The sequence below is a fragment of the Seriola aureovittata genome, chromosome 22, assembly GCF_021018895.1.
Source record: "Seriola aureovittata isolate HTS-2021-v1 ecotype China chromosome 22, ASM2101889v1, whole genome shotgun sequence".
Classification (NCBI taxonomy): domain Eukaryota; kingdom Metazoa; phylum Chordata; class Actinopteri; order Carangiformes; family Carangidae; genus Seriola; species Seriola aureovittata.
This window is the reverse complement of record NC_079385.1, coordinates 9,017,475-9,040,166: the sequence shown is the minus strand read 5'-3', so window position 1 is coordinate 9,040,166 and position 22,692 is coordinate 9,017,475. Positions and strand designations below refer to the sequence as shown.

Genomic DNA, 22,692 nt, shown 5'->3' with positions numbered 1-22,692 from the left:
AGTAAATTTGTTTGCTGCATCCAAGAGGCAGCTAGGTTTCAAGTACAACACAAAACTTAGCAAAAAATTTGTGCAAGAGGTAAGAGCAAAGAAAAATCAACAGCCAAATATAATTTCTTTTTTATTTTTAGTGCAGTGTGCAGTTCCTCACTTGTTAAGACAATAAGCTTTCAGGTTCTTTGGTGACTCCACATCCACCACCTTCTCCTGATTTAAAAAGCCCTTGAATTCACATTGTGAAAGTGTGGTTTTGACATCACTGTAACATTTAAATACATTCAGTTAATGTAAAAGAACTAAATACCATGCACAAGCTCTTGGAACTGTCAACCATGCATTACAAATAAATATCCACAACCATAACAAGTAAGCAGGTACTGTGAGTAAAGACATCCAATATGGACCCAAGAAAATTCTCAGTTGTGAGCAAGATACTGTACACACAACCTAAAATAAAAATGCAATGTATACAAATTGTATCTGACATCAAATTCACAATCAATGTGCCAATTTACTGCACATACAGTAGTAGTATGGCATCAAAGAAAAAAGCTTTTCTACAGTTGTGATTCCTAGGTATCAAAATAAGACAAGCGCTTAATTCCAGTAGTAACAATGCTGGAGGTTTGTGGATTAACCTGCATAGAGCCATTTTTTTTATTTTCAAGGTATAATTTGCTTTAAAAAGCCTCTGGTGCAGCAACACAATAATAGCTTTGTGTAAACTGATACTTGTGGTAAAGTGCCAGGTGGCAGCAGGGTGGTGTGGTGACTGTCCCTCCACCAGAGGACCTCAATTCAAGTACAATATCTGCCCAGCTGATCTGTCTCTAAAAAATACAATAGAAATTTTAACCAGTTTCAGGGTTGTTCAGCCTGTTTTTCTTAAGTAATGATTTAAGATATTAAAATTAAGTATGTAGCAGTGCTGCAGGAGTACAAAGACATTTATACTGCAGAGCTCCATGCATTTAAGCCCTTGAAGGTGATAAAAAGGGACAAAAAAGGTTTGTTAGGGAGCAGAGCTACTGTGTAGAGATGAGGTGGACGATCATGTGGATGATGCGGGATCCGCGGGGGCAGCTGCACAGGTCCATGCTCGGGTTCCTAATTTTGTCCTCTAGCAGCTGGTCTAGCTCCCAGCGCAGCTCCTTCACCAGCTCAGCCACCTGGGTCACACACACACACACACACACACACACACACACACACACACACACACACACACACACACACACACACACACACACACACAACACACACACACACACACACACACACACACACACACACACACACACACACACACCATATTCAGCACCAAGTTGATTTGTAATTTTGTGCAAAGAATTTATTATCATTATTATGTTTACATAATGATTTTTATGTGATAATATATGTGGCTTGGCTATAGTGCATTGTTTACTTTGGAGTAAAAGCCTATTAAATCTTTAAAGTACATTTAACAGGTTTACAAACAGCTTGTAAACTTTTTACAACATCATCCCAAAAATGTTTGCAATGGACCTTTTAAGGATATGTGGAAAGATAAATAACTTTGTTCCTGTGATTCTAAATTACTCAAACCTTTGTCACTCTTATCACTGACCTGATGAGAGGCGGCAGCAAATCGGATCCATCCATCATCCAGGGAGATGACAAACTCTCCCTTGTGCAGCTCCACATTGACCTGACCACCTCCAAACAGCACTAGCGGGTAAACAGACACCATGCTGCAGTCCCTGATGAAGACACGGCTCGTTTTCACCTTCTCGTGGTAAACCAGGTAGGGGCTGTTGTAGTGACGAACCTGAAAGACCAAGAAGAGTCACAGGACTTGTTTCTCTGTTTATCTATTGAATGCAATGCCCCATCTTTTGATTTTTTATCTCACATTGTAGTTGACAGATGAGGGGTGCACGTGAACACAGCCGTCGTTCTTGGTCATGAAGCGAAGCTCGTTGGCTTTAGGTTGCATCTTCATTGCTCCTTTGCTGGTCATCTTGTAATTCCCCTGAGGAGCTCGTACCTGGATCACATTGTCAAACACAGAGCAGGAGTGTAAAGCCTATTGGCATGAGCCAATTTATATTGCTATCACTGGCTTTCAGTTTTCTATTCAAACAGCAAGAATGAATAATCACCTGCACCACGTTGGGATAGAGGGCAGCACATAGCATGGCGGACATCAGCCGAATGTTTTCTGAGTTCAGGTTAGCCTGGAAAGATATGACATTTATCATTATTATCAATTTTTCTTCAAGACTAAGGATAGACTGTTGAGTCCAAAAAAACATATCTGTGCACTTAAAAACAGACTGTGCACCTTATAAAACTGAAATAAATTCTCTATAAAATAAGCCAGATAAAAGCAGCTGACTAATAAATATCATACAACCATATATCTTAGCGTATATTGCAACAACAAATTTAACACTTTCGGCACTATAATGTGTGTGTGTGTGTGTGTGTGTGTGTGTGTGTGTGTGTGTGTGTGTGTTACCTCAGGGCCAGTAGCCTCTAGAACTCCATCAGTGCCATTAGAGCACATGCGCTCTATAATCCTGGCCCTCAGTCCCTCCTTGATGAAGCCAATGTCAGACAGCAGCTCAGCAAACTGCCTCTTCAGACTGGCGATCTCCTGCACACGTCACGGCACACATTTTAAGAAATGTAAGATTAAGAAAAAAATTAAACACAATTAAACTCAAGAACTACATTAATGTCAGTTGTTTTAAAGCTTAAAAGCTATTCTGCTATATGGAGGTTTAGATTTTTTTAATGCCTGCAGGTGGTAAATTCAAAGGAAAACATGTTCAGTATATTAAACACTGCTCTACTGCCTGGCTTGCTGCCCAGGAGCTCTACAGTAACAGCATTACACAATAATAGGAGAGAATAGATTGCCTCAGACAGCGCCGCCTAACCTGTAAACCTCGCCAAGACAGAAAGTTCTCCCTGCAGTAAAGGAAGCCGGCCCGGTTACTCGTCTTTGCAGCGCAGCACCATCCCTGCAACAGAGGAAAAATCCATCACATCAAGAAACTTCCTAGATTCAAAGGCTAAGCCAACAGTGTAACAGATCAATACTATTCATACTATTTATAATAAATGAACCCAGGCAGTACCTTGTATGCCTGTAACAAAGCGAGATGGTCGCTATTGGCCACGGCAAAGGCCAGTTTCTTCTCATTGGCTTCATCTCGCTTATCCCATGGAGACACCTCAAAAACAGACACAAGACCAACTTTAGACACTATTTCTACAGAATAAGACACTTAAATGTGAATAATAACCATTATGTGGGTTCTTCTCTGTTAAAAAATAAATGCAAGGATGAATAATCTGCTTAAGCAACTGTATTTTATACTGGATGTACATGTGGCTGTGACATAAATGATCTGAAAAGTGACACATATGGCCTCTCAACAGTGGCACATGGGTTCCTTACAAATGGTGATTTGAAGGCCAGACTGGCAGCGATGGTGAGTGCTGGGTCGAGGCAGCGAAAGATGGCACCAAACAGCATGAGTTTCCCAATGCGCACGTCAACGGGCAGGCAAGCCAGGTGGTATCCCAGCGGGGTCAACCTCTCATCTGCAGTCAGAGCTCCCAGGTCCTGCAGGCGCTGCTTGGCTGCGTCCAAGCTTCCCATAGCCGGAGGTTCAATGAGCCGAGAGTAGACAGACTCCAAAGTCTGCTCGGCAAACACGTCCAGTACCTTGATTCTGTCAGAGAGAAGGTGGAATGGTAAATACTAGCATGGAAATCAACTGTTTTCATTATCCTAAAATCAGAGAGTGCCACAGTTAAGGCCTAGGAGGGGACTCTCATGACCCAAGCAGATTGGACAAAACCCCCCCATGTCCTGGCCATTTTTCTCAGGTGGCATTTTCGATCACAAATCTGAATACCCTTGTCATACATAAACCTCTATTATTCACATTTACAGAGACAACAAAGCAGGTTGGCACTGTGCAAAGAGCAAACAGATGGATCTACCGGAGGCAGAGCTGCTCCAGGGGAACTCTCTGGATCTCAGGCAGCTGTTGCTCAGCCAGCTGGTGTTGGAAGCAGTGGCTGGTGAAGAGGTGGAAGCAGACACCCGAGGCCACACGACCTGCTCGACCCTTCCTCTGCAGTGCATTGGCCCGAGAAACCCATGAGTCCTCCAGGCTCTCCATGCTTTTAGATGCATCATATCTGAAAACAATAAATCAAAATAATTCCTAAATTAAAATAATTAATGTTAAATCTGATTGTAAGTCGATTCTAAAAACTGTGTGGCAACAAAAATGTAACACAATTCACAGCCATTGTTATCAAAAAGTTACAAATAGTATATCAAAATAGTCAACATAATATCTGCTCATTTTAGCTTAACATTAGTTTACCTTTTCTCTTTCATCTTGCCAGAGTCAATGACATATACCACGTCATCAATGGTTACAGAGGTCTCTGCGATGTTGGTGGAGATGATAATCTTCGTGACACCCTCTGGGGGCCGACTGAAAACTGCCTGTTGCTCCTCATTGGACAAGGTTGAATGAAGTGGGTACACCACACACCTGATGTGGGGATGAACACTCACAGACATTAGCGTTTGACCAGTAACGACTATTCATTTCTCACTATGATTAACTATGGAAATAAGACACAGCAGTATACATTCTGTACAGTACCGGTATAGTACTATATACCACAAATGATCCTATCTGGGGGTAAGATCTGTGGCCCTTTGCTGCATGTTATCCCCTCTCTCTCTCCCTGACTTTCCTGACTCTTCCTCACTGTCACTATCGGAACAACTGCAAAAAAATGCCATAAAAAATAACTTAAAAAAAAACAAATGGTCTTACCTACAGAGATTGTTGATAGCTGAGATTTTTCAGTTTTTATTTGAAAAATGAGACTGTACATGATTTCACACCCTGTCATACTGTAGTTAACTAAGGATCCTATGCCCTTGTTTTTTGTTTTGTTTTTAAAGGAAAACTAAGAAACTAGGAAATACTACAGAATATGAATTTTGATGCGATACATCACTTTGTAAATACGAAACAATAAAAATAAATGAAGTTGCCGTAAAAACACAAACATGCCTTTAGACACTGACCTGGTTGCGCCTCTGTTGTTGAACATTCTGTTGGACTGGAGCTGTTCATAGAGCATCTTGATCTCAGCCAGGCCTGGCAAAAACACAAGCACTGCACCTGGGCACAGAAACCACAAGGTTACACCAACATAGCAAAACTTCACTCCCCAAGTGTCCATGACTCAGCTTGACATGGCTGAGTATGTATTATGTGGGCGATTTTTACCTGGAGGGTAGTTGTGTTTTCCATCTACAATCCACTCCAAAATGCTCTCCACCAAGTCCATGTTGATCTTGTCCAGGTCCATTGCAGCTATGGCCTTCAGCACAGACTTCTTAGTATCTGCACCAATAGCAAAACAAAATGTGGTATTAATGCATGGATAGGCAGCAACAGTTTGTTTAAGTAAGACCCAGGAGGTAGAGACCCTATACAGCACAATAGTTCAGTTTATGATACTTGTTCTCAACTTACCTTTGTATCTGACCGTTAGATCCTGCAGGCTGAGCTGCTGGTCTGGGATTGAGTCTTTGACAAAGTCCTTCTTACAGAAAGACATGAAGTTCCACATGTCATCACCCAAGTCGTCAACCATGTCCCTTGGTTCTCCTTTGCTTGTTCGTCCACCTGTGGAAGACGAATTCTGTTTCCCTGAGCGCATGTAAGGGCTGCCATCCTCAATGACATAGCTGGGAAAATAAATGAGAGAAAAGTGAATTAAGACAGTACAAGAAACAGACAATTAATTACGTTCTTATGCATTTATAGATCGGAACAGTTTAAAAACAGTTATCAGTTGAAGTTACTTAAGTGTAGGAGAATGTGATTACCCGGTTTTAGCAATGGCATCTTCAAGAAAGAACTGGTCAACAGGAAAAGTACGCCCTGAACGAGAGATGTTCATTGACAGGGGGAAAAAAAAAGATGTATGAGAGGAATATGATTCAGGATATGTGTACAATAGATACTACATTTATTACCTGGTATGTGGACAGAGGGACAGTTGTAGAAATATTCAGAAAAGAGGTTGGCATTAAGTGTGGCACTCATGAGAATAATCTTCAGGTCTGGTCTCTGCAGAATCAGGTCTTTGAGCACCAGCAGCAGGAAGTCACTGATAAAAAATGAGGATATGACGGAAAGACAAGAAAGTGAGAAAGAAACCAGCCATTAAAAAAGTGAATTCGAGAAGGGATCAACTTTATTTCTAAAGCTGTGAAGTAAGGAGCATGAATGCACACTTTCTGCACCATACTCTACATGAATGATCTGCACCATCTCACCTCTCCTCTGTGCGCTCGTGTACCTCATCCACAATCACGTGTGTGACTCCTTTGAGGTCTGCCTCACTCTCAAGTCTTCTCAGTAACACACCTGTAGTGCAGTACAGCAGTCTGGTGGCAGACGTCTGACGGAAAAGAAAATTTTATGATATAAAGCTTGGTTACATACACTTAGGTTTCATTAGTGATTTGAAAATGTCATATTCAGGAGCTTTTAGAGAATTAAAGTTGAATTTTATTCTGAATCATTTGGACCCTGTGACTAAAAGCTTAATTTATTCCATATATTGAATGTGTATGTTGAATGTGCCCATACCCTGACACACTCCAGGCGGATCTGATATCCAACTGAGTTACCCAGACACTCTGCACGTTCCTGTGCCACTCTCTGAGCCACAGAAATGGCAGAAATGCGGCGTGGTTGGGTACAGATAATGTTGGCCACCTGCTGCGCTGGACCACCTAATGAGGCGTCCAGAATGAACTGAGGGATCTGGGTGGTCTTACCACACCTGCAGAGAAGTAAACAGAAAATAAACATTGAATAGAATTATATAGATAGTCAGGAATAGAATGTATTTTTTTTATTTTTTAAATATTGGGCTTCTGATGCTGTGAAATAGAAAAAAAGCAACAAAAGAATATTTGCATCGTTTTTAAATATCGAAAGGAAAAACAAATTAAGTCAGGTTAGAGTACATGAAGCCACTTACAATTTTCCATACATCCTTGTACATACAAAACACCATGCTACTGAGCAGTAGGTTGATACCAATGCTTGGGGTTTCTCTGTGTAACTCACCCTGTCATCCCGCTGACCACAAGCACCTGACACTGGTCTAACAGGTCTAAGATGTTCTCTTTTTCTTGCCAAGCCGGCAGGTTCTTCCTCTGATCCAGCATGGACCTGAAGCGCCTGGATGACTGGGTGAAGACAAAAATGAAATAACAGCAATTCATCACAATATATACATAGAGTTGGAAAGGATGTAGAGTGAGAAAATGTTAAAATAGGATGTTCGATTTTTTTTTTTTTTGTCAATCACAGCACTTCTCTTTTACCTTTTTCCTCTGGAACTCTCGGCACAGCTTTCCATTTTCTTGCAGTAGGTTGTCTATCTTCAGGTTGTGCTTATTTACCATCTTCTTCCTCAGATTAACGTAACTCTCGCTCTCAACTGGGACAACCTCATCTTCATCATCTTCCTCCCTCTCATCCAGCTCCTCTGCCTCTCCCGTCTCTTTCACTTTAAAGACAGAGGTGATTGATTCAATGCAGAAGCACATAAATACAATTCTAAGCTGTGTTTAATGAAAACAGACATAAGTAAATAATCTTTTTGACTCACAATCCATGGGTCTCTGGTTGTTGGGTGGAGCAGTCCTTCTGCTGTTAGAGTGATTATTACTACTAGTCCTGCTTTCCTCTGCGGCATTGCTCCTCAAACTCTTACTCTTTGCTATGGCGAGTGAGGGTGGAGTTGCCACCACAACAGCTGGCGGTGTGCTGTATTTGTGATGACTGACAGCCAGCAGTTCCTTCATGGTAGCTTCATCCTCACACAAAGTGATCAGAGTGTAAACAACAGGTTCGCTGCTCTTTGCTGCAACAAGCGCCTCTCCAAATAATTGCTCAGTCAAGGTGAGCCTCACTGCAGCTCCAACATACTCGTCGTTGGTGCTGAAGGCAACTATTGGTGCCTGAAATGGGTAACGATTTCCTTTGGGGAAACGGACCTCTAGTTCATACTCAGGAGGAGAATAGCTGCTGAATCCAGGCTGGCTTGGACCCTTCAGGTCTGGGGAATCAGCCCCAGACCTCCCTTTGGTGGGAAGTTGGTGTTTAAACTTGCACTTGTCCCCAAAGCGGCAGCCTTGCCCTTTCAGGTAGAATCTGCAGACATCACGGATATTAACAGATCCTCCTCCACCTCGACTGCCAACTGCCCCACCTTTCTTGCTATTCTTGTCTGAGAGGAATGAGAGATCCAGGGTTACAGTCCAGACTGCATTAGCAATGCGTTCACTGAAGCGCTCACCATAAATGGCAGCTAGAGCCAGAGCTTCCTCCTGCCTCTGGCTCAAACACTCATCCATAGGCACCCCCTCGAGGCCGTCAGGGGAAACTGCTTTCTGGCCGTAGCGCTCACTAAAAACCTGGTGGAGGAGTTGTTCCAAAGTGGCCCCGAATTCCCCGCCACCAGACTCCAGTGCCAGCTTACTGCGCTCCCTGTCAAACCCAAACCTACAAAAAGGAAATGTGACAAAACAGATGGGGTAGAAGACAAGGTAAATATATACAAGGCTTAGTTGTTTAGGTTCCTGACAGCACAACAGTGAAAAAAAATAAACCTACTCGATTAATTTCAAGATAATTCTAAGTACCTACAAAATCTGTAATGAAAGAAAAGACAAATCTGAACATCACCTGCAGAGTTTCCCTATGGCAAATAAGGAGATGACAGGCTCAGGGGTTGGCCGTTCATCGTCAGACTCTGGCTCATATGATGGGCTGTCTGCTCTCTCCACAGGCTCATCATTAGTGGCCCAAAACTGGCCTTCATCACGGTGATCCAACTCATCATATTCCTCCTCATCCTCTTCTCCCCCCGAATAATCTGAACCTGATTCACTGAGGGAGAGAGGGAAGACTAGTTAAAAAAAAACATCACTTCATGAAAACTTTTATTTTCAAGCATTTGAATTAGCCTTTCTCAACAGACAAAGGGGTGCAGCCTATCCCATGCATGTTTACTAGAATGTACTTACTCATAGGGCTCATCAAAATCTGCACTCTGCAGATCCCGCAGCAGCTCTTTCAGTTGTTCTTGGTTCTCATTAGTCATGAAGATCCTCTGCAAGGGCATGGTGCTCACCTCCGACTTGATTCCCTCCCCTGACTTTGGGCACGTTCTGATCCTCGCCAGAGAACTTGGGAGAGCCTTACTGCTGCTTTTCCAATCACTTCGGCCATGGCTATCTCGATGGCCATCTCGATCCCTATCTCCCCTACCTCCTCTCCCTCCCCTCCCTCCTCTCCCTCTACCTCCATCCCTGCCACCAGCACGGCTGCCACCGCCTCGTCCTTTGCCAGGTCTGGAGACACAGCCAGGTAAACAGAGAGGAGAACAATGAGATGTAAGTGAGGAGATGAAATGAGGACAGTGTGATCATTTTTAATTTGATAATTCATTCTTCAATTATGAATTTATACCTGCTGGAACGAGAGGGTCCAAAATCAAGGCTGAAATCATCCCCATCATCCCATAGACCAGCTCCCCCTTTCCTACTTCCACCTCCACTCCCGCCTCCGCCTCCACCGCCTCCACCGCCTCTGCCTCCACCTCCACCTCCTCTTGACTTGTTAAATCTCCCCCCTCCTCTGTTGGGCTTCCCACCTCTTCTCCTTGCATTCATTTCTCTGTGAAAACATTTATGAACACTTTGATCACACATAATTTATTTTAAAGCAGTCTAGCTTCACACTATCAACACCAACACGTAATGGATTACTTATAATACACTGCTGTAAAACTCGAGTGTACTCACCTTCAATCACTGTCCTTTCATAGCAGCCAACAATCTGTGAATAGAGACATAAAATGCATTGTTTGAATAAATCCTCCCAACCTTGGGAGTATCCAATAATCCTGAATACGTCAGAGAGAGCTGCTAGCTGCGAATCCAGGCAAAGCAGGCAGCTACTGTACATCAACTGCAGAGCACAAGAGTCGCACATAGCTGTCGGGTGGCACACCAGTTCAAGTGGGAGCAATGAGGTGGTGGCTGACACACAGCGCTGGTGGCTAGAATTATGCAATCAAACGAAGCACGCAGACAAATAACCAAACGACGGCAATGACCATTTTACTTGCCCGACTAGCTGACACTGTGTTTTATTAGGAAGTTATGAAAGAGCATTATATTGCTCGTTTTAGAAATAACGTCTTATTGTGTTGGGACTGATATCTGAGTCAGTTTCAAGTATCAAGCTTGAACTAGCTAGCAAGCTAGCAGGCTCACTCCTCACTTTTGAGTCATCAAGCTAGCGTTAGCTTAGTTGTGAAAGGCTTCCTCACAAGTCAGGTCGAGAGGTTAAATGATTAAGAACGCCACAAAAACATAGTGAGCTAAATTATAACCGTTAAAGAATAAAAGTTGTTGAAAAACTTTACTTTCATAACAAGTGAGAACATACCTGAGACAGCTGTGCAAACCACCGGTAGCCTGCGTCTCTTTCATTGGTCAAAACTCGGGGTTCAAAGTTTCTCTTCCGGTGTTCGGAAACGTTAGAGGAAGAAAATGTGTAATATTTGGTAAATTTAATATTTAAAAGCAATATATGAAAATCATTGGAATAAATTAAATGTAACATATGTTGAGCTAAACTTTTTTTTTTATATGAAAAAAACTCTTTTTTAAAACTAGGGCTGCACCAAAAATGTAACCATGGTAACGGCATGCGTCAGGCTGTTAGTACGACACAGACAGCGGAGTACCTATTTTAGAGTAGACAGGACTGGTTATTTTTAGGGCAAATGACTGAACAAAAATAGCATACCGTTAGCTTGTGTCCTTCCCACAACCTTTTAATTAGTTGTTTGACTTTTTGCATCATAGAAATTGGCCAGTACACAACGTTTGTTGTCGGTTCTGGCAGCCATCTGCCAGCTGGGGAAAGCTGTCACGGATGTCTGGTGGGGTGTGATTATGAAGATTTGATTTCTAACACTCAAGGACACACACATCTTCTTATGTCTTTCCTATCTGCTATCTAAATTTGTTACCTTTTCACTTTCAGACAACAAGGAAAGGAATTATTTTAATCTTCATGGTAAATATCCGTGTTGGAAAAATTAGCATCTGACAAATAAGGTGCTTGAGGTAAATATGTCTGTTTGTTTGCAGGAGAACAATCTATAAATGCATCTTACATTTTCCCAACTGGGGAAAGATATGGTGAGTGTTAACTGATGATACAGTTGAACATTTACATTACACATCACATTAGGTCTGTGACAACATCTCCTCTGCCCACAGAGGGGGAGTGCAGCAGGTCTGCATCTGGAGCACTGATGAGGAGTGGTGTTGGTAAACACACCTCAGCAGATGGGATCATATACACTGGCGAGTGGCTTCAGGACAAGGTATGCATTAACTATATGTCTAAATGCTCATCTGAAGTCTATGACTAAGGCCTGGATGATTGTAATTTCTCTGCAGTTAGTCATGCTTGTTCTCTGTCTCCCTCTGTCCCTTCTCCCAGATGCATGGTAGAGGGACCTTGCAGCATCCTTCTGGAGCACTATATGAAGGAGAATTCAAAGACAACATGTACCATGGCACGGGAACATATACCTTCCCAGACGGCTCTACTTACAAAGGTCACTTTAGCAAGAACAGGTAAAAAGCTATCAGTATTTGGCATTTACTGTGTCATTCCTGTAATGCTTTCTGAAAAGAGCTAACCCTAGTAAGAGTTTTCATACGATTATACTGCAGTTTAGTGCTCTTTTATGTGCATGTGTTTCAGATCAGCCCTCTTTTATGATCAGAATAGAGCAGCAGCAGAGAGGCTCAGAACTATTGTACATTAGTCAATGAATCAATAAGTCATCCAACATAATTAATCAGTGACTGTTTTGATAATATATCTTAAACCTAGTTTGAGCTTTGGTTTTATTTTGTGTCTTATGCGATACTAAATCAATCATTCTGCATAATTTTTCCCTATTTGTGATGATTTATCAAGAAAAATAATCAGTAGAGTGATAGATAGTGACAGTTATCATTAGTTATGGCTTTTGGCATTAATTTTTATTATTGTTTTGGCTGCACAGTTATATCAAATATAAGATTTTAGATGTTTTACCTGATGTGTATTTCTAGGTTGGAGGGAGAAGGGGCTTTCACTAACACAGAAGGACTGGTTTGGACGGGAGAGTTTCATGGCAAAGCCGCACTGGGCCTGAAAATGCAGCACAGCATTTCGGCAAAACCAACATTATAGTAATGTAGTGTATAAAACATCGGATCATACTGTATATTCTACATCTAACTGAAGTGTATTAGAGAAGGGTTTTTTTTTCACTTTGGGCCTTGTGTTCTACACAACTCCTTCTTTACCTGTGATAAATTTATTGTACTACTGACAGATAGACCTGTGTTTCTGCTCAACACTATCAAGATCACACATCCTCGTATTTCTGTGTATTGGTGGTTAGATATCAGTGAGTCATGTTTCTTGCTCTGAGTCACTCTCTCAGTTGTATCTCCTGCTTTCCTGGTGGCGGTGCTCAGATACAGAAAGTGTCTCTTTGTGTGTGCTTCGTTTCACTCATGAAATATCACACATGGGTTATTTTCTCTGGCCTTTTGTCACTATGCTTTTATGCAGCCGTGAGTGGAGGGGTGAAATTACAAGGTACATGACTCTAAAATAAATCCAGGAATATTAATGTTAGTTTTGCACCAGTTACTTCATCACACACATTAACTTGGTTACTCAAGTGGAAAAAAATACCTGCGTAAACCCGTTTTTCATTTTTCCCTGGTTATACTGTATCATGACTGTGAGGGTGAAGGACGGGTGCAGGGCACTTCTACATCATTACACCACCAGCCAATCGCTGAGGGGCATATGCTCACATCCCCATCCAACAGCTGTACCCGAGCCGTTGGCCAGAGGAAGTGTGTGACTTGATGAGAGTGTGTGGTCAGTCTGACCTTCAGTGTTTGAGTCTGTGTGTGTGTGTGTGTGTGTGTGTGTGTGTGTAAACAGCTTTGTGTGTGTACTAGCTCTCCACTCGCTGTCACCCTGCACAGCTCTCTCAGTTAATAAATAATTACTTCTCAAACAATCACAATTGTTCAACATTGTTTAATAAGCAACTCTGATATTGTAATTTGTCATTCTATTTAATAATGCCTCTATGGATCTGTAATTGCACATACCCCTGAACAAATTCAGTATTGAGTATTTATCTATACTATACAGATATGGAAATGTGTGTAACAAAAACACATATATATTGTAGTAACATCCATACAATGCTAAACACTTCTGGTAAAATACTATACCAGATACAAGAAAACAGCAATTTTCATTGATTGTACAATTTTCAGGTAGAAAATAACATTTCTGTATTGCAAACCTTTAGTGGTGATTTGAATGAAAAACCTTCAATATGATCATGGAGGCAACAACAATGAAATAAAAATAGAAAATGGCACTCAAATTTGGCACAAGATACCAAAAATACATCTGAACTTGAAATGCAACTGATATAAATACCAACAAGTTATTGTGTTTAGTGACAATGTGCAGTCTATGCAGGAAATGTTTCGTGCTTCAGGTGTTATGTTAGTATAAGAATGTGACGATAAATGTGAATTCACCACTACAGGTAGTGAGCTAGATGATGGGAAGGAAGCTTTCAAAACTGTTGCAATATATTATCTCCATAAACCTGAGAATCTATAAAGTATACAATTATATTTTTAAACATTTCACCTTCCTGAAGAAGAAAAAAATAAATAAAATCCCTTGTAATGCAGAACACTGTGACTAAGATAAAAAAGTACATCTTCTAATTGTGCTGGAAACATCATTAGACAAAGAAAAGCCATTCCAAATACCATATTGAAGTGTGAACAGGTACTCAAAACAAAACAGTGGCCATGCACATTCCCACAGAGAAGCACGAGACAAAGAGAGTGTCAAAATTATTGTTCTATACAAAGATAATAGTTGACGGCTCTTGGCCCCTCGAGGCGAGTCGATAACAATCTGAATCAGTGATATGAAAAAAAAGGTGACCATGCTTTTTTTTTTTTTGTCCTCTGTGCTTCTTTGTGTGCTTCAGTAGAGACATTTCCAGGAAACCCTTCACTGCTCTCTACTCAGGTAGTAGGTAGTCGCAGGTAAAAGGAACGAGAAGGTACAGCTGAAGACGAACTAGAAAAACAGCACCATTTTCTGTGACAACTGTGGTTCTTCCAAGCAAGCGTGGCAAAGCGTTCGCCAAGGCCGCCACCCGTGAACTCAGCGCTTTACGTATTGTGCTGTTGACTGGCAGATGGAGAACGTGTCAGTGGGTTGAAGCAAGGGAGTCAAAATGAACCTACTAACAGAAGTCTTTCCATTCTGATCATCGCTGAGGTTCGAAACATGTACATGAATAAATCCTGGACAACATCAGTGATTAGTGATTCTGTGAGGTCAAAGATGGTGACTTTTTCTGGAATAACAAGGATAGTTATAAGGTAAATTTTCTGTTTTAAAAGAGATCAAATAGGCAACTACACCTTTCTCAGAATGCAGTTTCTTCAAGCAAATGCTGTTTGTTTTGTGCTCCAAAACCATCCTCTCCACATTTACCCATTTTTAGATAACCAGTTTTTCTTTCTGAGCATACATACTTATAACTTATAACATCCACGAACAAACCATACACTTAGAGCTGGTATATTTCTCTTTTTGGTGCCTTTTTTTTTTTTTTTGGATGAAATAGCTCCAACATTTGTACTATCAGAATAACCCTGTGGTTTGCTTCCAAAAGGCCTTTTTTTTCTAGAAAATACATAAGAAAAACTTTCAAATCCATCACCGACAAACTACAACCCAATAGGCTCTGTGACAAAATTAAAAAAAGGCATTAACTGATTAGAAATCATTTAAATTTACATCTTCTTTCAAAAAATCATGTATCATAAAATGCTTAAACTACACACATGGATAGAAATAAATAGGAAAACATCACCAAGGAGTCAAAAAGCACCAACATTTTATAAAGGGGGACATACAGTAGAAACTGAACTTTTGTGTTGTTGTGTAACATGGGGGGGGGGGGGGGGGGGGGGGGGGGGGGGGCAGTATAACTGGCCACAACAGTCTCCTGCTACAGTGATACAAGATGTTTCGGCTACCTCTGTTCTTGTCTGTCACCTCCATGTGTGTTCACAGTAGTCATAGGCACATGTTAACGTCAGGTGTGTGTGTATGTATGTGTGTGTGTGTTTGTGTGTGTGTGTGCGTGTGTGTGTGTGTGGCATCTATTTGTGCTGAGCTCACAGTAGGAAGCTCCATTTGCTCGTCAACTTTGCGTCATACTCAATCTCCTCCCATCACTGCCTGACCTGGGAGGTGACTTCTCCGTCTCCAGTCTCTTTTTTTCTTTATCCCCCCCCCCCCTTCCCTCCACATCACTGATGTGCAGAGAAACCCCTATTCCTCCCTCCTGTTCTCCTTGTACTCCATTTTTGCAGTAGCGCCACACCCTAAAACCACCCCAAGCTCACATGTGACCTCTCCTCTGTCACCCCCCCCACCCCCCCACTCTCTCTCCCTCCCCTCCATCACGGATTCTGCAGCAGCCCCTCCCACTGGATCGGCTGGGAGAACACCTCTCTCTCCAGCCACATCTCGTAGCTGTAGTGGAAGTCCTCGGGTAGATCCACGCGCTGGCCCAGCACACTCTGCAGGCAGTTGTCCACGGGCGTGAAGTCCCCATTCTTATTCTTGTCGTAGCGGCGGCTGTTGAACTTCTCGATGCTCTCACGCAGGGCGCACTCCTCCGCCTGGAAGTCCCAGGGTCGAGCATCAATATCTGGGACGAGAGGAGGGAATATTTAATCAATCGCAAAGACACTTTTTTCTATGTATGCTTGAATGTTCACACTTATGCCTTTCACCTCATATGTTAAATGTAAAAAACCTAATTTTTCTCAGCAATGACGCAAAACCTAACACACCTTCCACCTCTTATCATCCTCCCCTCCTCTCCCCCTTGCTCCTACCATCCCATCTATCCTCTCTAACACTGGTGGCGACAGATCACTTGCTCTCCCGCAAGGGACCGTGACCCTGAAATGTCCCCCTGTTCTCTGTTGCTATGGCAACGCAATCCTGCTTGCCAGTGGCTGTTGAAGCATTGTATTTCTCACAAACACACACACACGCACGCACGCACGCACGCACACACGCACACACACACACACACACACAATAACCATAGACAGATACATAAACACACATGTACACATCCACCATTAATTGTACAATTAGCATGTATTGACCTGAAATGTTCACACAGCTTTGGGATGTCTTTGTTCTATTAATCAGCTGTGTGTGTGAAGGCGGAGGAGGACTGCTGGGACTAATTATTACCATGACCACTTCATTTATGAAGACCTGAGAGGCTGAATGGATTTATGGCTCCAGGTGAATGATGATTAAGGGCCAGATTGCGTTCTGCAGATTATCCTTAAATCTATTGATCATCGAACCTACTCTAATTTAATTTATGCATTAATTGTTCCTGTTTATTTCATCATGTCAATATTTACTATGTCCCTTTTTTATTTCTCAGTTAATTCATTAGTCATGGTTTAAACTGCATAATCTCTGTACTATGAATTAATGACTATGGCTGTATCAAATGCTAAAACTTCTGTTAAGGTAAAAAAAACATAGAAGTTGCTGTGGATATTTAATCAGTAAATGTCCGTAATGCACAAAAAGTCCTAATCAAAACTTGAAAGAAAAATTAAAGTGAGGCACAATCTGTAATAAAGTGTGGCAACGCACTAACTGACTCATGTTGGATGTGAATCACCATCTCTACACTGACAAAACAGTTCTTTATCAGCTCAGCTTAAACCAAACTGAACAGTTTAAATAGTTTAAATAATCGTTACCATTTCCATAGGCCCAGTCGTCATTGAGTCTGTGGCGGACTTTCTGGTAGATGGCTGACATGGTCTTCATATTGCTCTTCCTCCACTGGCGGCCCAAGTACTTGGTCTGGATCTTAAGCAGCTTGAGAACGTAGAGCTGCATCATGGCCTGTTTCACCTTCAAAGCTCTCTTCAGGATGGGGGCGGACTTGAACACCACCAGCATCTGGCAAGAAATTGGGAATAAAGAGGGGATGTCTGTTTAAGCATGCTGTGGCCGACCAAAGGCTTGTTACAAACAAAACATCCATCCATAGCGGAAACATTTGTTTTGCAGTCCTCCTTGGTTTTTTCTCTTCACACTGACCTTAAAAACAAGATTTTTTAGACTCAAAACTTGTCATATCGTATCACAAGACACGTTAGGATGGAAACTTTTTTTTTTTTTTTTTTTACACAGTGGAACAAGATGAAAATTTCATCCCAATGCTTCAAGGCCTTGCTGTGATTCAGGATTACTCACCATGGTCCTGGAGTGTTTCCACTTGGTCAGCTTGTTCAGGATTCTCAGCAGGTTGATACAAGAGAACAGGTTCCTCCAGCAGAATTGGTTGCTGTCTCCTGCCTCCTGAAAACACACACACACACACACACACACACACACACACACAAAGTGAAGTGATAATGATATTTCGAAGACTACATTCCTAATTGCTACTTCTTCATACATTACGGATCAATCAGGCGTTTTCACTCACCAAGCTCTCAGCTGTGAGCTCAGGCATCTCATGCACCACACAGTGGGGAAAGTCCAGTACACAGATACTGCGATGAAAACATACATAAACACACAAGAAGCACATTACAGATCAACTCATCATTATATATACATACATTTTTTTGATCGTTTGATGCTGCATCAGATTACATGTATTCATAATTTATACAGTCCAGTTTTATAGTCTGCACATAAGCCAAACAGACTGACTCGATCCTGACTTGGTCTCCTTTCACCTACTTTGTAGCGTCATGTTTTGTTATTTTTTCTTTCACACCTGAGTTTCCTGTCACTGCATTGCTGCTGTGTGGCCATCTGTTCCACCTCCTGAAAGTCACACCCATAATGCCAAGCTACCTATTTTGTACTCTCAAAAACACAGTGTCCAATTTTTCCTTTGAGAAATTTTACAATCGGTGTAGAGTGCTTTCAGTGGGAATAGGAGCATACAGCAGTGTGTTTTCTTTGGTGGGACATTGAGAAATAAACTTTGCTATTAAGAGAGGCCGCCAATTTAAACATAGTCTTGACCAAGTGTTAGAGCTTATTTGTGTCAAACTAAGCCTGCCGTGTGTTGATTTATAGTGCAAGAGAAAAGGATCCTACCTGTTTTTGGCGCTGATGTAGGACATGATGTTCTGGTTGAAGAACTTGAGGATGAGTGGGATACAGTTGGCAAACACCAGGTGCTGGGACACAATTTCAAACTGCAGGAATAGAGGAGGCGGCAGTGTGAAAGAATTAGAGAGTTTGACAGCCTGGAAAAGAGCACCGACTAAAAATGTAACTTTAATGATCACAAGTCTGATTTTATCCTTTGGTCTTACAAAAAATAACTTATTTCATAGTCACGAGGCAGTTTTTAGATGTTGTAAAAGGCACAGTAAAGGACAGACAGATGACGATGTCAGTGGGACAAAGAAAAAAAAAAAAATCCATATCTCTAGAAATAAGGGAAAAAAATAATTCTTTAGCTAATAATCCTGTATCATTGATGAGTTTCCTTTGTGGGGAAAAGGTCAAGAACCAGGATATTTTTATCCTCGTGTGGCAGCAATATAAATCCTTCACCTCATCCAAGATGATTAAAACCAGGAGCGATTTTGCTGCTGAAACTCTCATGAGCTCATATTTCAGTATTTTATTGACTGTGGTTATTTAAAATGTGCTGTATTTTTGCCTTATTTTCTACATGCAATGATTCCTGACTAACTAATTTATTCTTAAAATCAGCTGTTATAATACAGTGTTAGTGTGGAGGTCAAATAATGTACAAGACTAATCGATATGACTTCCCACTACAGCTGCATTCTGCTAATGCGTCGAAATGTAATCTCCTTTTGTGGCAGCAGAGGGCGCTACAACTGCAACTGTAAAGCGCAGCCAATTAAAACAGTGTGAAGGAATGTCGCTTCCTAGCAATAGAAAATATCCCCAGCCCACTGAACCAAAGTACTGCTGATAGTAGAAATAAAACAAGATATTGAGCACCTGAATTCAGGCCAAATCCTCCTCAAAAAAAGAGCAGATTTTAGACCACATGCTCTCTTTTGACCTCTCTCCCTTTCCTGTATCCACTGAGACGGACAGAGCTCCAACTGTGAGTCTATAAGGCTGATGCAGGTTGTGAGGTGTGAGGAGGAGGGGTCCAAAGGTGGGGGGAGGAGTAGGAGGATGAAAGGAGGAAAGTAATTGCACGCTTGACCGGATAATCAGGTGGAGGATAGTGGGGGAGGTGCATGGTTATTAGTGTATGTGTGCACTGGAGGGGGGGGGCAAGGTGGATAAAGAGAAGAAAAATGAAAGAAGCGAGAACGACGGTAATGCGACGTGCCTGTAGGAAGGAGGACTGAAGGTGTGTATGGTCTGTGTATGTGTGTAACCTGATAGATATGGTTGAGCTTGAAGTGCTTGAGGAGCAGCAGCAGCAGAGCAGAGATGGCCTTGACGATGATTTCCTTGTGACGGTTCACGTCAATTCCCAGCTTCATGCTCTGAAGGACTGTGATACTGGAGGACACACACACACACACACACACACACACACATATTGTAAGGCCTTCAAGTCTGTAATAATACAGCTGTGTCTCAATAAGAGAAAAAAACATAGGCATTAAGAGACAGACTCTTCACTCCCCTTTGAAAACAAGCAGATACTTTCATTAGTCTGTTGCTGATGCATCAGAGGTTTTTCCAGCTGGTGTAGAATTTCAAGTCGTATGAATTTCAGTCATGAAAATGTCAGACAGGGTTGTGAATCTTTTGGTGGTTTTTATTCTTTTCTCAACAGGGAAACTGTCAGTGTCATCTGCTCTAAAGCTGGACGCTCCCGTAGACCAAAATCAACCCATAATAAGTGTATTTCTGAGAGTATTTCATCAACCCAGAAAAATCTTATGTGAACATCTGTAGCTTCAGTTTGAAGATGCTCAATAAACAGCACATGTAAAAGGTGGTGACACTGACAGCATACAGATGTACTGTATGTGGCTCTGCAGCTTTAAGAAATGCAGCGGTCTTTCCACAGTACTTACGGCATCTCCTCGGGCAGCACATCAGCCAGGATGTTGATAGAGTCCGTTTTGGCCTTGGAGGTGGGAGCTGCGGCCAGCAGCAGCTTCAGGAGGGCGATCTGACACAGAAAAATAACAATGTAAAACATTACACCTAGACACAGCTTGAAACATGTATTTAAATTTAAATTTAACTGAATTAACTGCAACGTTTTACTAAAGTTTGTCTGAATCCAGCAAGTTTTGGAACATTGCAACATTATTTTGCTGGATAACAACACATTTTATAGCAGATAAGTGTGATGTAGTGTGTTTCCATGGTTAAATGGAAAATTCCATATGCTGTTCTGGGTGGTGACCACATCAAACAAAGAGCAATAATGCCAAAATAAATAATGTCAAAAGTCCTAGTATTATGAGTTACTCACCACATACTGGGAAAGGTTAGGAAGCATGCCCAGGTACAATATCTCTGCTGGTGTCTCCTCCACCTCCTCCTCACCCTGTACAACACAACACACACATGACATTTCAGACACAAACAAAAGAGCATTTTTTTGTAGTAGTCTGATTAAATATTTGTCACTTTAAATATTCTGTTAATGTTATGTGTGTGTATATATATGTGTATATATATGTGTGTGTATATATATATATATATATATATATACTGTATGGTTGGTAACATTACTGACCAGAGTCATTGGACACTGTTGTAGCTCCTCCTCCCTCTTGATCTGGACTTCGGCAATAGACACATATTTGTGCTGGAGAAGAAAGACAACGACAAATTACTGTTAATAAAAGTAAAAGACAAAGTGTTAATTAGCATGGCCAACTGACAACCAAGGGTATATTCCTCTGTGTAACTACACTTTTCAGTCTGTTTAAACAGGAGGTATAGATTTTTGAGTGGGATGCCAGTGTCAGGAGATTCAGCAGCGAGGGAGTATTGATTAAGAGACCGTAATGAGCCAATGCAAAGACGAACTAGAATTACAACCTCACGGTCGCATGCCTCCAAACAAGTTGCAGGAAATATGGTCACAAGCTCAATTTCCCGAGTTACAGCATTGAATAATGGCCAGAATGTTTGTGCCAGATGTGAAGAAATTCCCTCAAGAAGTTACTTAGATATTGCGTTCACGAGAATGGGACAGACAGCCCAAAAACATCATGCCTCTGGCCCTGGCTGTCGCCATCATGGTGGCATAATAATAAAGTGGATGAGGACGTTTGTAAATGGGAATCTGTGTATTAGTTCTCAAATGAGTCAAAAATATAGAGAGAATGAGATGCTACATCAGTGATTTCCTCGCTCACCTGTTTAAGAGTCTTGACACTCTCGTGGATGGGTCTGGGCAAGCCAACCAAGGTCTCTGTGTCACTACAAAACAATGAACAGTTACACCAGACTAAAAGAGGAAAAACTTTTTAAAAATATTAAGAGGTCTTATTGTATCAGATGAGATACCCACTTTCCCAGTGTAAAGCCGATGAATTTGTTTCTACTGGTCTCTAGGAAGTGCTCGATGTCTTTCTCCCTGTGAACAGACAGGCAGGCTGCAGTCAGATTTTAGATTCGTCTAAGGCTGCCACAATTGTGTATCCGAACAGCCAACAAATCAGCTGTTTTTCAAGGGAGCACTCATGTGCACACACCCACGCAAACACACACATTAGCTTTCTCAAATCTCATCAGTCACACTGCGTGCAAAAGGTTCACAACCTTCTTCTGCTCCTATGTTGCAGCACTGTGAACCAAAGACATGGAAATAAACACACTTAATGATAAGGTTCGCTCAAGGAGAAACGGAATATAGGTTTGCTGATACTGAATGCATTGTAAATGCAATGCTATAGTGTCTTTGTGTCCTCTCTCAGATGCATTATTCATGTCCCAAAGCAGCAGCCACAGCACCCTGGAGAGACACACAGGCTACTGTCTGGAAAACACAGATGGAGAGCATATTGCTGGATGATAATAAGAAAGAAAATCGAGATATATATATTTTTTTTATATTTAGTTTTAACTTTTAACTCAAATGATGGCACAGAGTCAGGTTGGGAAACTGACACCAGCTGCCAGCCAAATGGTGTTAATCCTGGCTGTGGGTGGGAAGTTTTCTCTACTGTAGTGGTCAAAATGGCAAGCGGCCAACCATCATTTGGAGTATTTATTCTGTGGAATAAAAGCTAAATGCTGTTAAACCAATGAAAAGTCAGCTAGGGATCATCTTTAGTAGTCACAGTAATGAATACCTGTATTATTTTTCACAGAAAGGTCTCACAGAAGCTGTTTTTGATGCCATTTTGTGTGCTGTAACACTTTCAGGCCTACGTAT

General features: G+C 41.6%; 3 protein-coding genes across 5 annotated transcripts in view; 1 reads left to right on the top strand and 2 right to left on the bottom strand.

Annotated features, from left to right (window-relative positions):
• Window positions 1-108: 108 nt before the first annotated feature.
• dhx57 (DEAH (Asp-Glu-Ala-Asp/His) box polypeptide 57) lies at window positions 109-10,608 on the bottom strand. The gene is made up of 25 exons (XM_056367355.1): window positions 10,578-10,608; window positions 9,929-9,962; window positions 9,594-9,800; window positions 9,149-9,475; window positions 8,808-9,011; window positions 7,729-8,624; window positions 7,442-7,626; window positions 7,182-7,303; window positions 6,696-6,891; window positions 6,380-6,504; window positions 6,077-6,210; window positions 5,927-5,981; window positions 5,571-5,785; window positions 5,322-5,438; window positions 5,117-5,213; window positions 4,395-4,568; window positions 4,003-4,203; window positions 3,452-3,728; window positions 3,129-3,224; window positions 2,928-3,011; window positions 2,504-2,641; window positions 2,145-2,219; window positions 1,895-2,029; window positions 1,610-1,810; window positions 109-1,169 (listed from the first exon to the last, which is right to left on the bottom strand). Exons 3-25 carry the CDS (start codon window positions 9,794-9,796, stop codon window positions 1,026-1,028), a joined length of 4,401 nt encoding a protein of 1,466 aa, XP_056223330.1. The 5' UTR covers window positions 9,797-9,800; window positions 9,929-9,962; window positions 10,578-10,608; the 3' UTR covers window positions 109-1,025.
• A 241-nt stretch (window positions 10,609-10,849) lies between these two features.
• Window positions 10,850-13,239, top strand: morn2 (MORN repeat containing 2). The gene is made up of 6 exons (XM_056367759.1): window positions 10,850-11,076; window positions 11,181-11,213; window positions 11,288-11,338; window positions 11,420-11,526; window positions 11,646-11,782; window positions 12,269-13,239. The coding sequence occupies exons 1-6, from the start codon at window positions 11,070-11,072 to the stop codon at window positions 12,387-12,389; spliced, it is 456 nt and encodes a 151-aa protein (XP_056223734.1). The 5' UTR covers window positions 10,850-11,069; the 3' UTR covers window positions 12,390-13,239.
• A 5-nt stretch (window positions 13,240-13,244) lies between these two features.
• The window catches only part of strip2 (striatin interacting protein 2), a 28,266-nt gene continuing 18,818 nt past the window's right edge, over window positions 13,245-22,692 (bottom strand). For all 3 annotated transcript variants that reach the window (XM_056367756.1, XM_056367758.1, XM_056367757.1), the window contains 11 exons: window positions 21,826-21,891; window positions 21,671-21,734; window positions 21,043-21,114; window positions 20,776-20,850; window positions 20,369-20,466; window positions 19,718-19,844; window positions 18,441-18,541; window positions 17,815-17,881; window positions 17,580-17,684; window positions 17,078-17,282; window positions 13,245-15,987 (listed from right to left, as the gene is read on the bottom strand). In XM_056367756.1, coding sequence (XP_056223731.1) covers window positions 15,737-15,987; window positions 17,078-17,282; window positions 17,580-17,684; window positions 17,815-17,881; window positions 18,441-18,541; window positions 19,718-19,844; window positions 20,369-20,466; window positions 20,776-20,850; window positions 21,043-21,114; window positions 21,671-21,734; window positions 21,826-21,891 — 1,231 coding nt within the window. In that variant the 3' untranslated portion in view covers window positions 13,245-15,736. The remainder of the gene's footprint in view (window positions 15,988-17,077; window positions 17,283-17,579; window positions 17,685-17,814; window positions 17,882-18,440; window positions 18,542-19,717; window positions 19,845-20,368; window positions 20,467-20,775; window positions 20,851-21,042; window positions 21,115-21,670; window positions 21,735-21,825; window positions 21,892-22,692) is intronic.

What these genes read in the sequence shown, in the direction of transcription:
- dhx57 (XM_056367355.1), bottom strand. Translation starts at nt 9,796, where the DNA reads ATGAATGCAAGGAGAAGAGGTGGGAAGCCCAACAGAGGAGGGGGGAGA. An exon ending in GTGGTCAGCGGGATGACAGG is followed by an intron (nt 6,892 to 7,181) that starts GTGAGTTACACA and finishes ACTTCTCTGCAG; the next exon opens with GTGTGGTAAGACCACCCAGA. An exon ending in CTTTGTTACAGGCATACAAG is followed by an intron (nt 3,012 to 3,128) that starts GTACTGCCTGGG and finishes CCTCTGTTGCAG; the next exon opens with GGATGGTGCTGCGCTGCAAA.
- morn2 (XM_056367759.1), top strand. An exon ending in CCCAACTGGGGAAAGATATG is followed by an intron (nt 11,339 to 11,419) that starts GTGAGTGTTAAC and finishes CTCTGCCCACAG; the next exon opens with AGGGGGAGTGCAGCAGGTCT. An exon ending in GGTCACTTTAGCAAGAACAG is followed by an intron (nt 11,783 to 12,268) that starts GTAAAAAGCTAT and finishes GTGTATTTCTAG; the next exon opens with GTTGGAGGGAGAAGGGGCTT.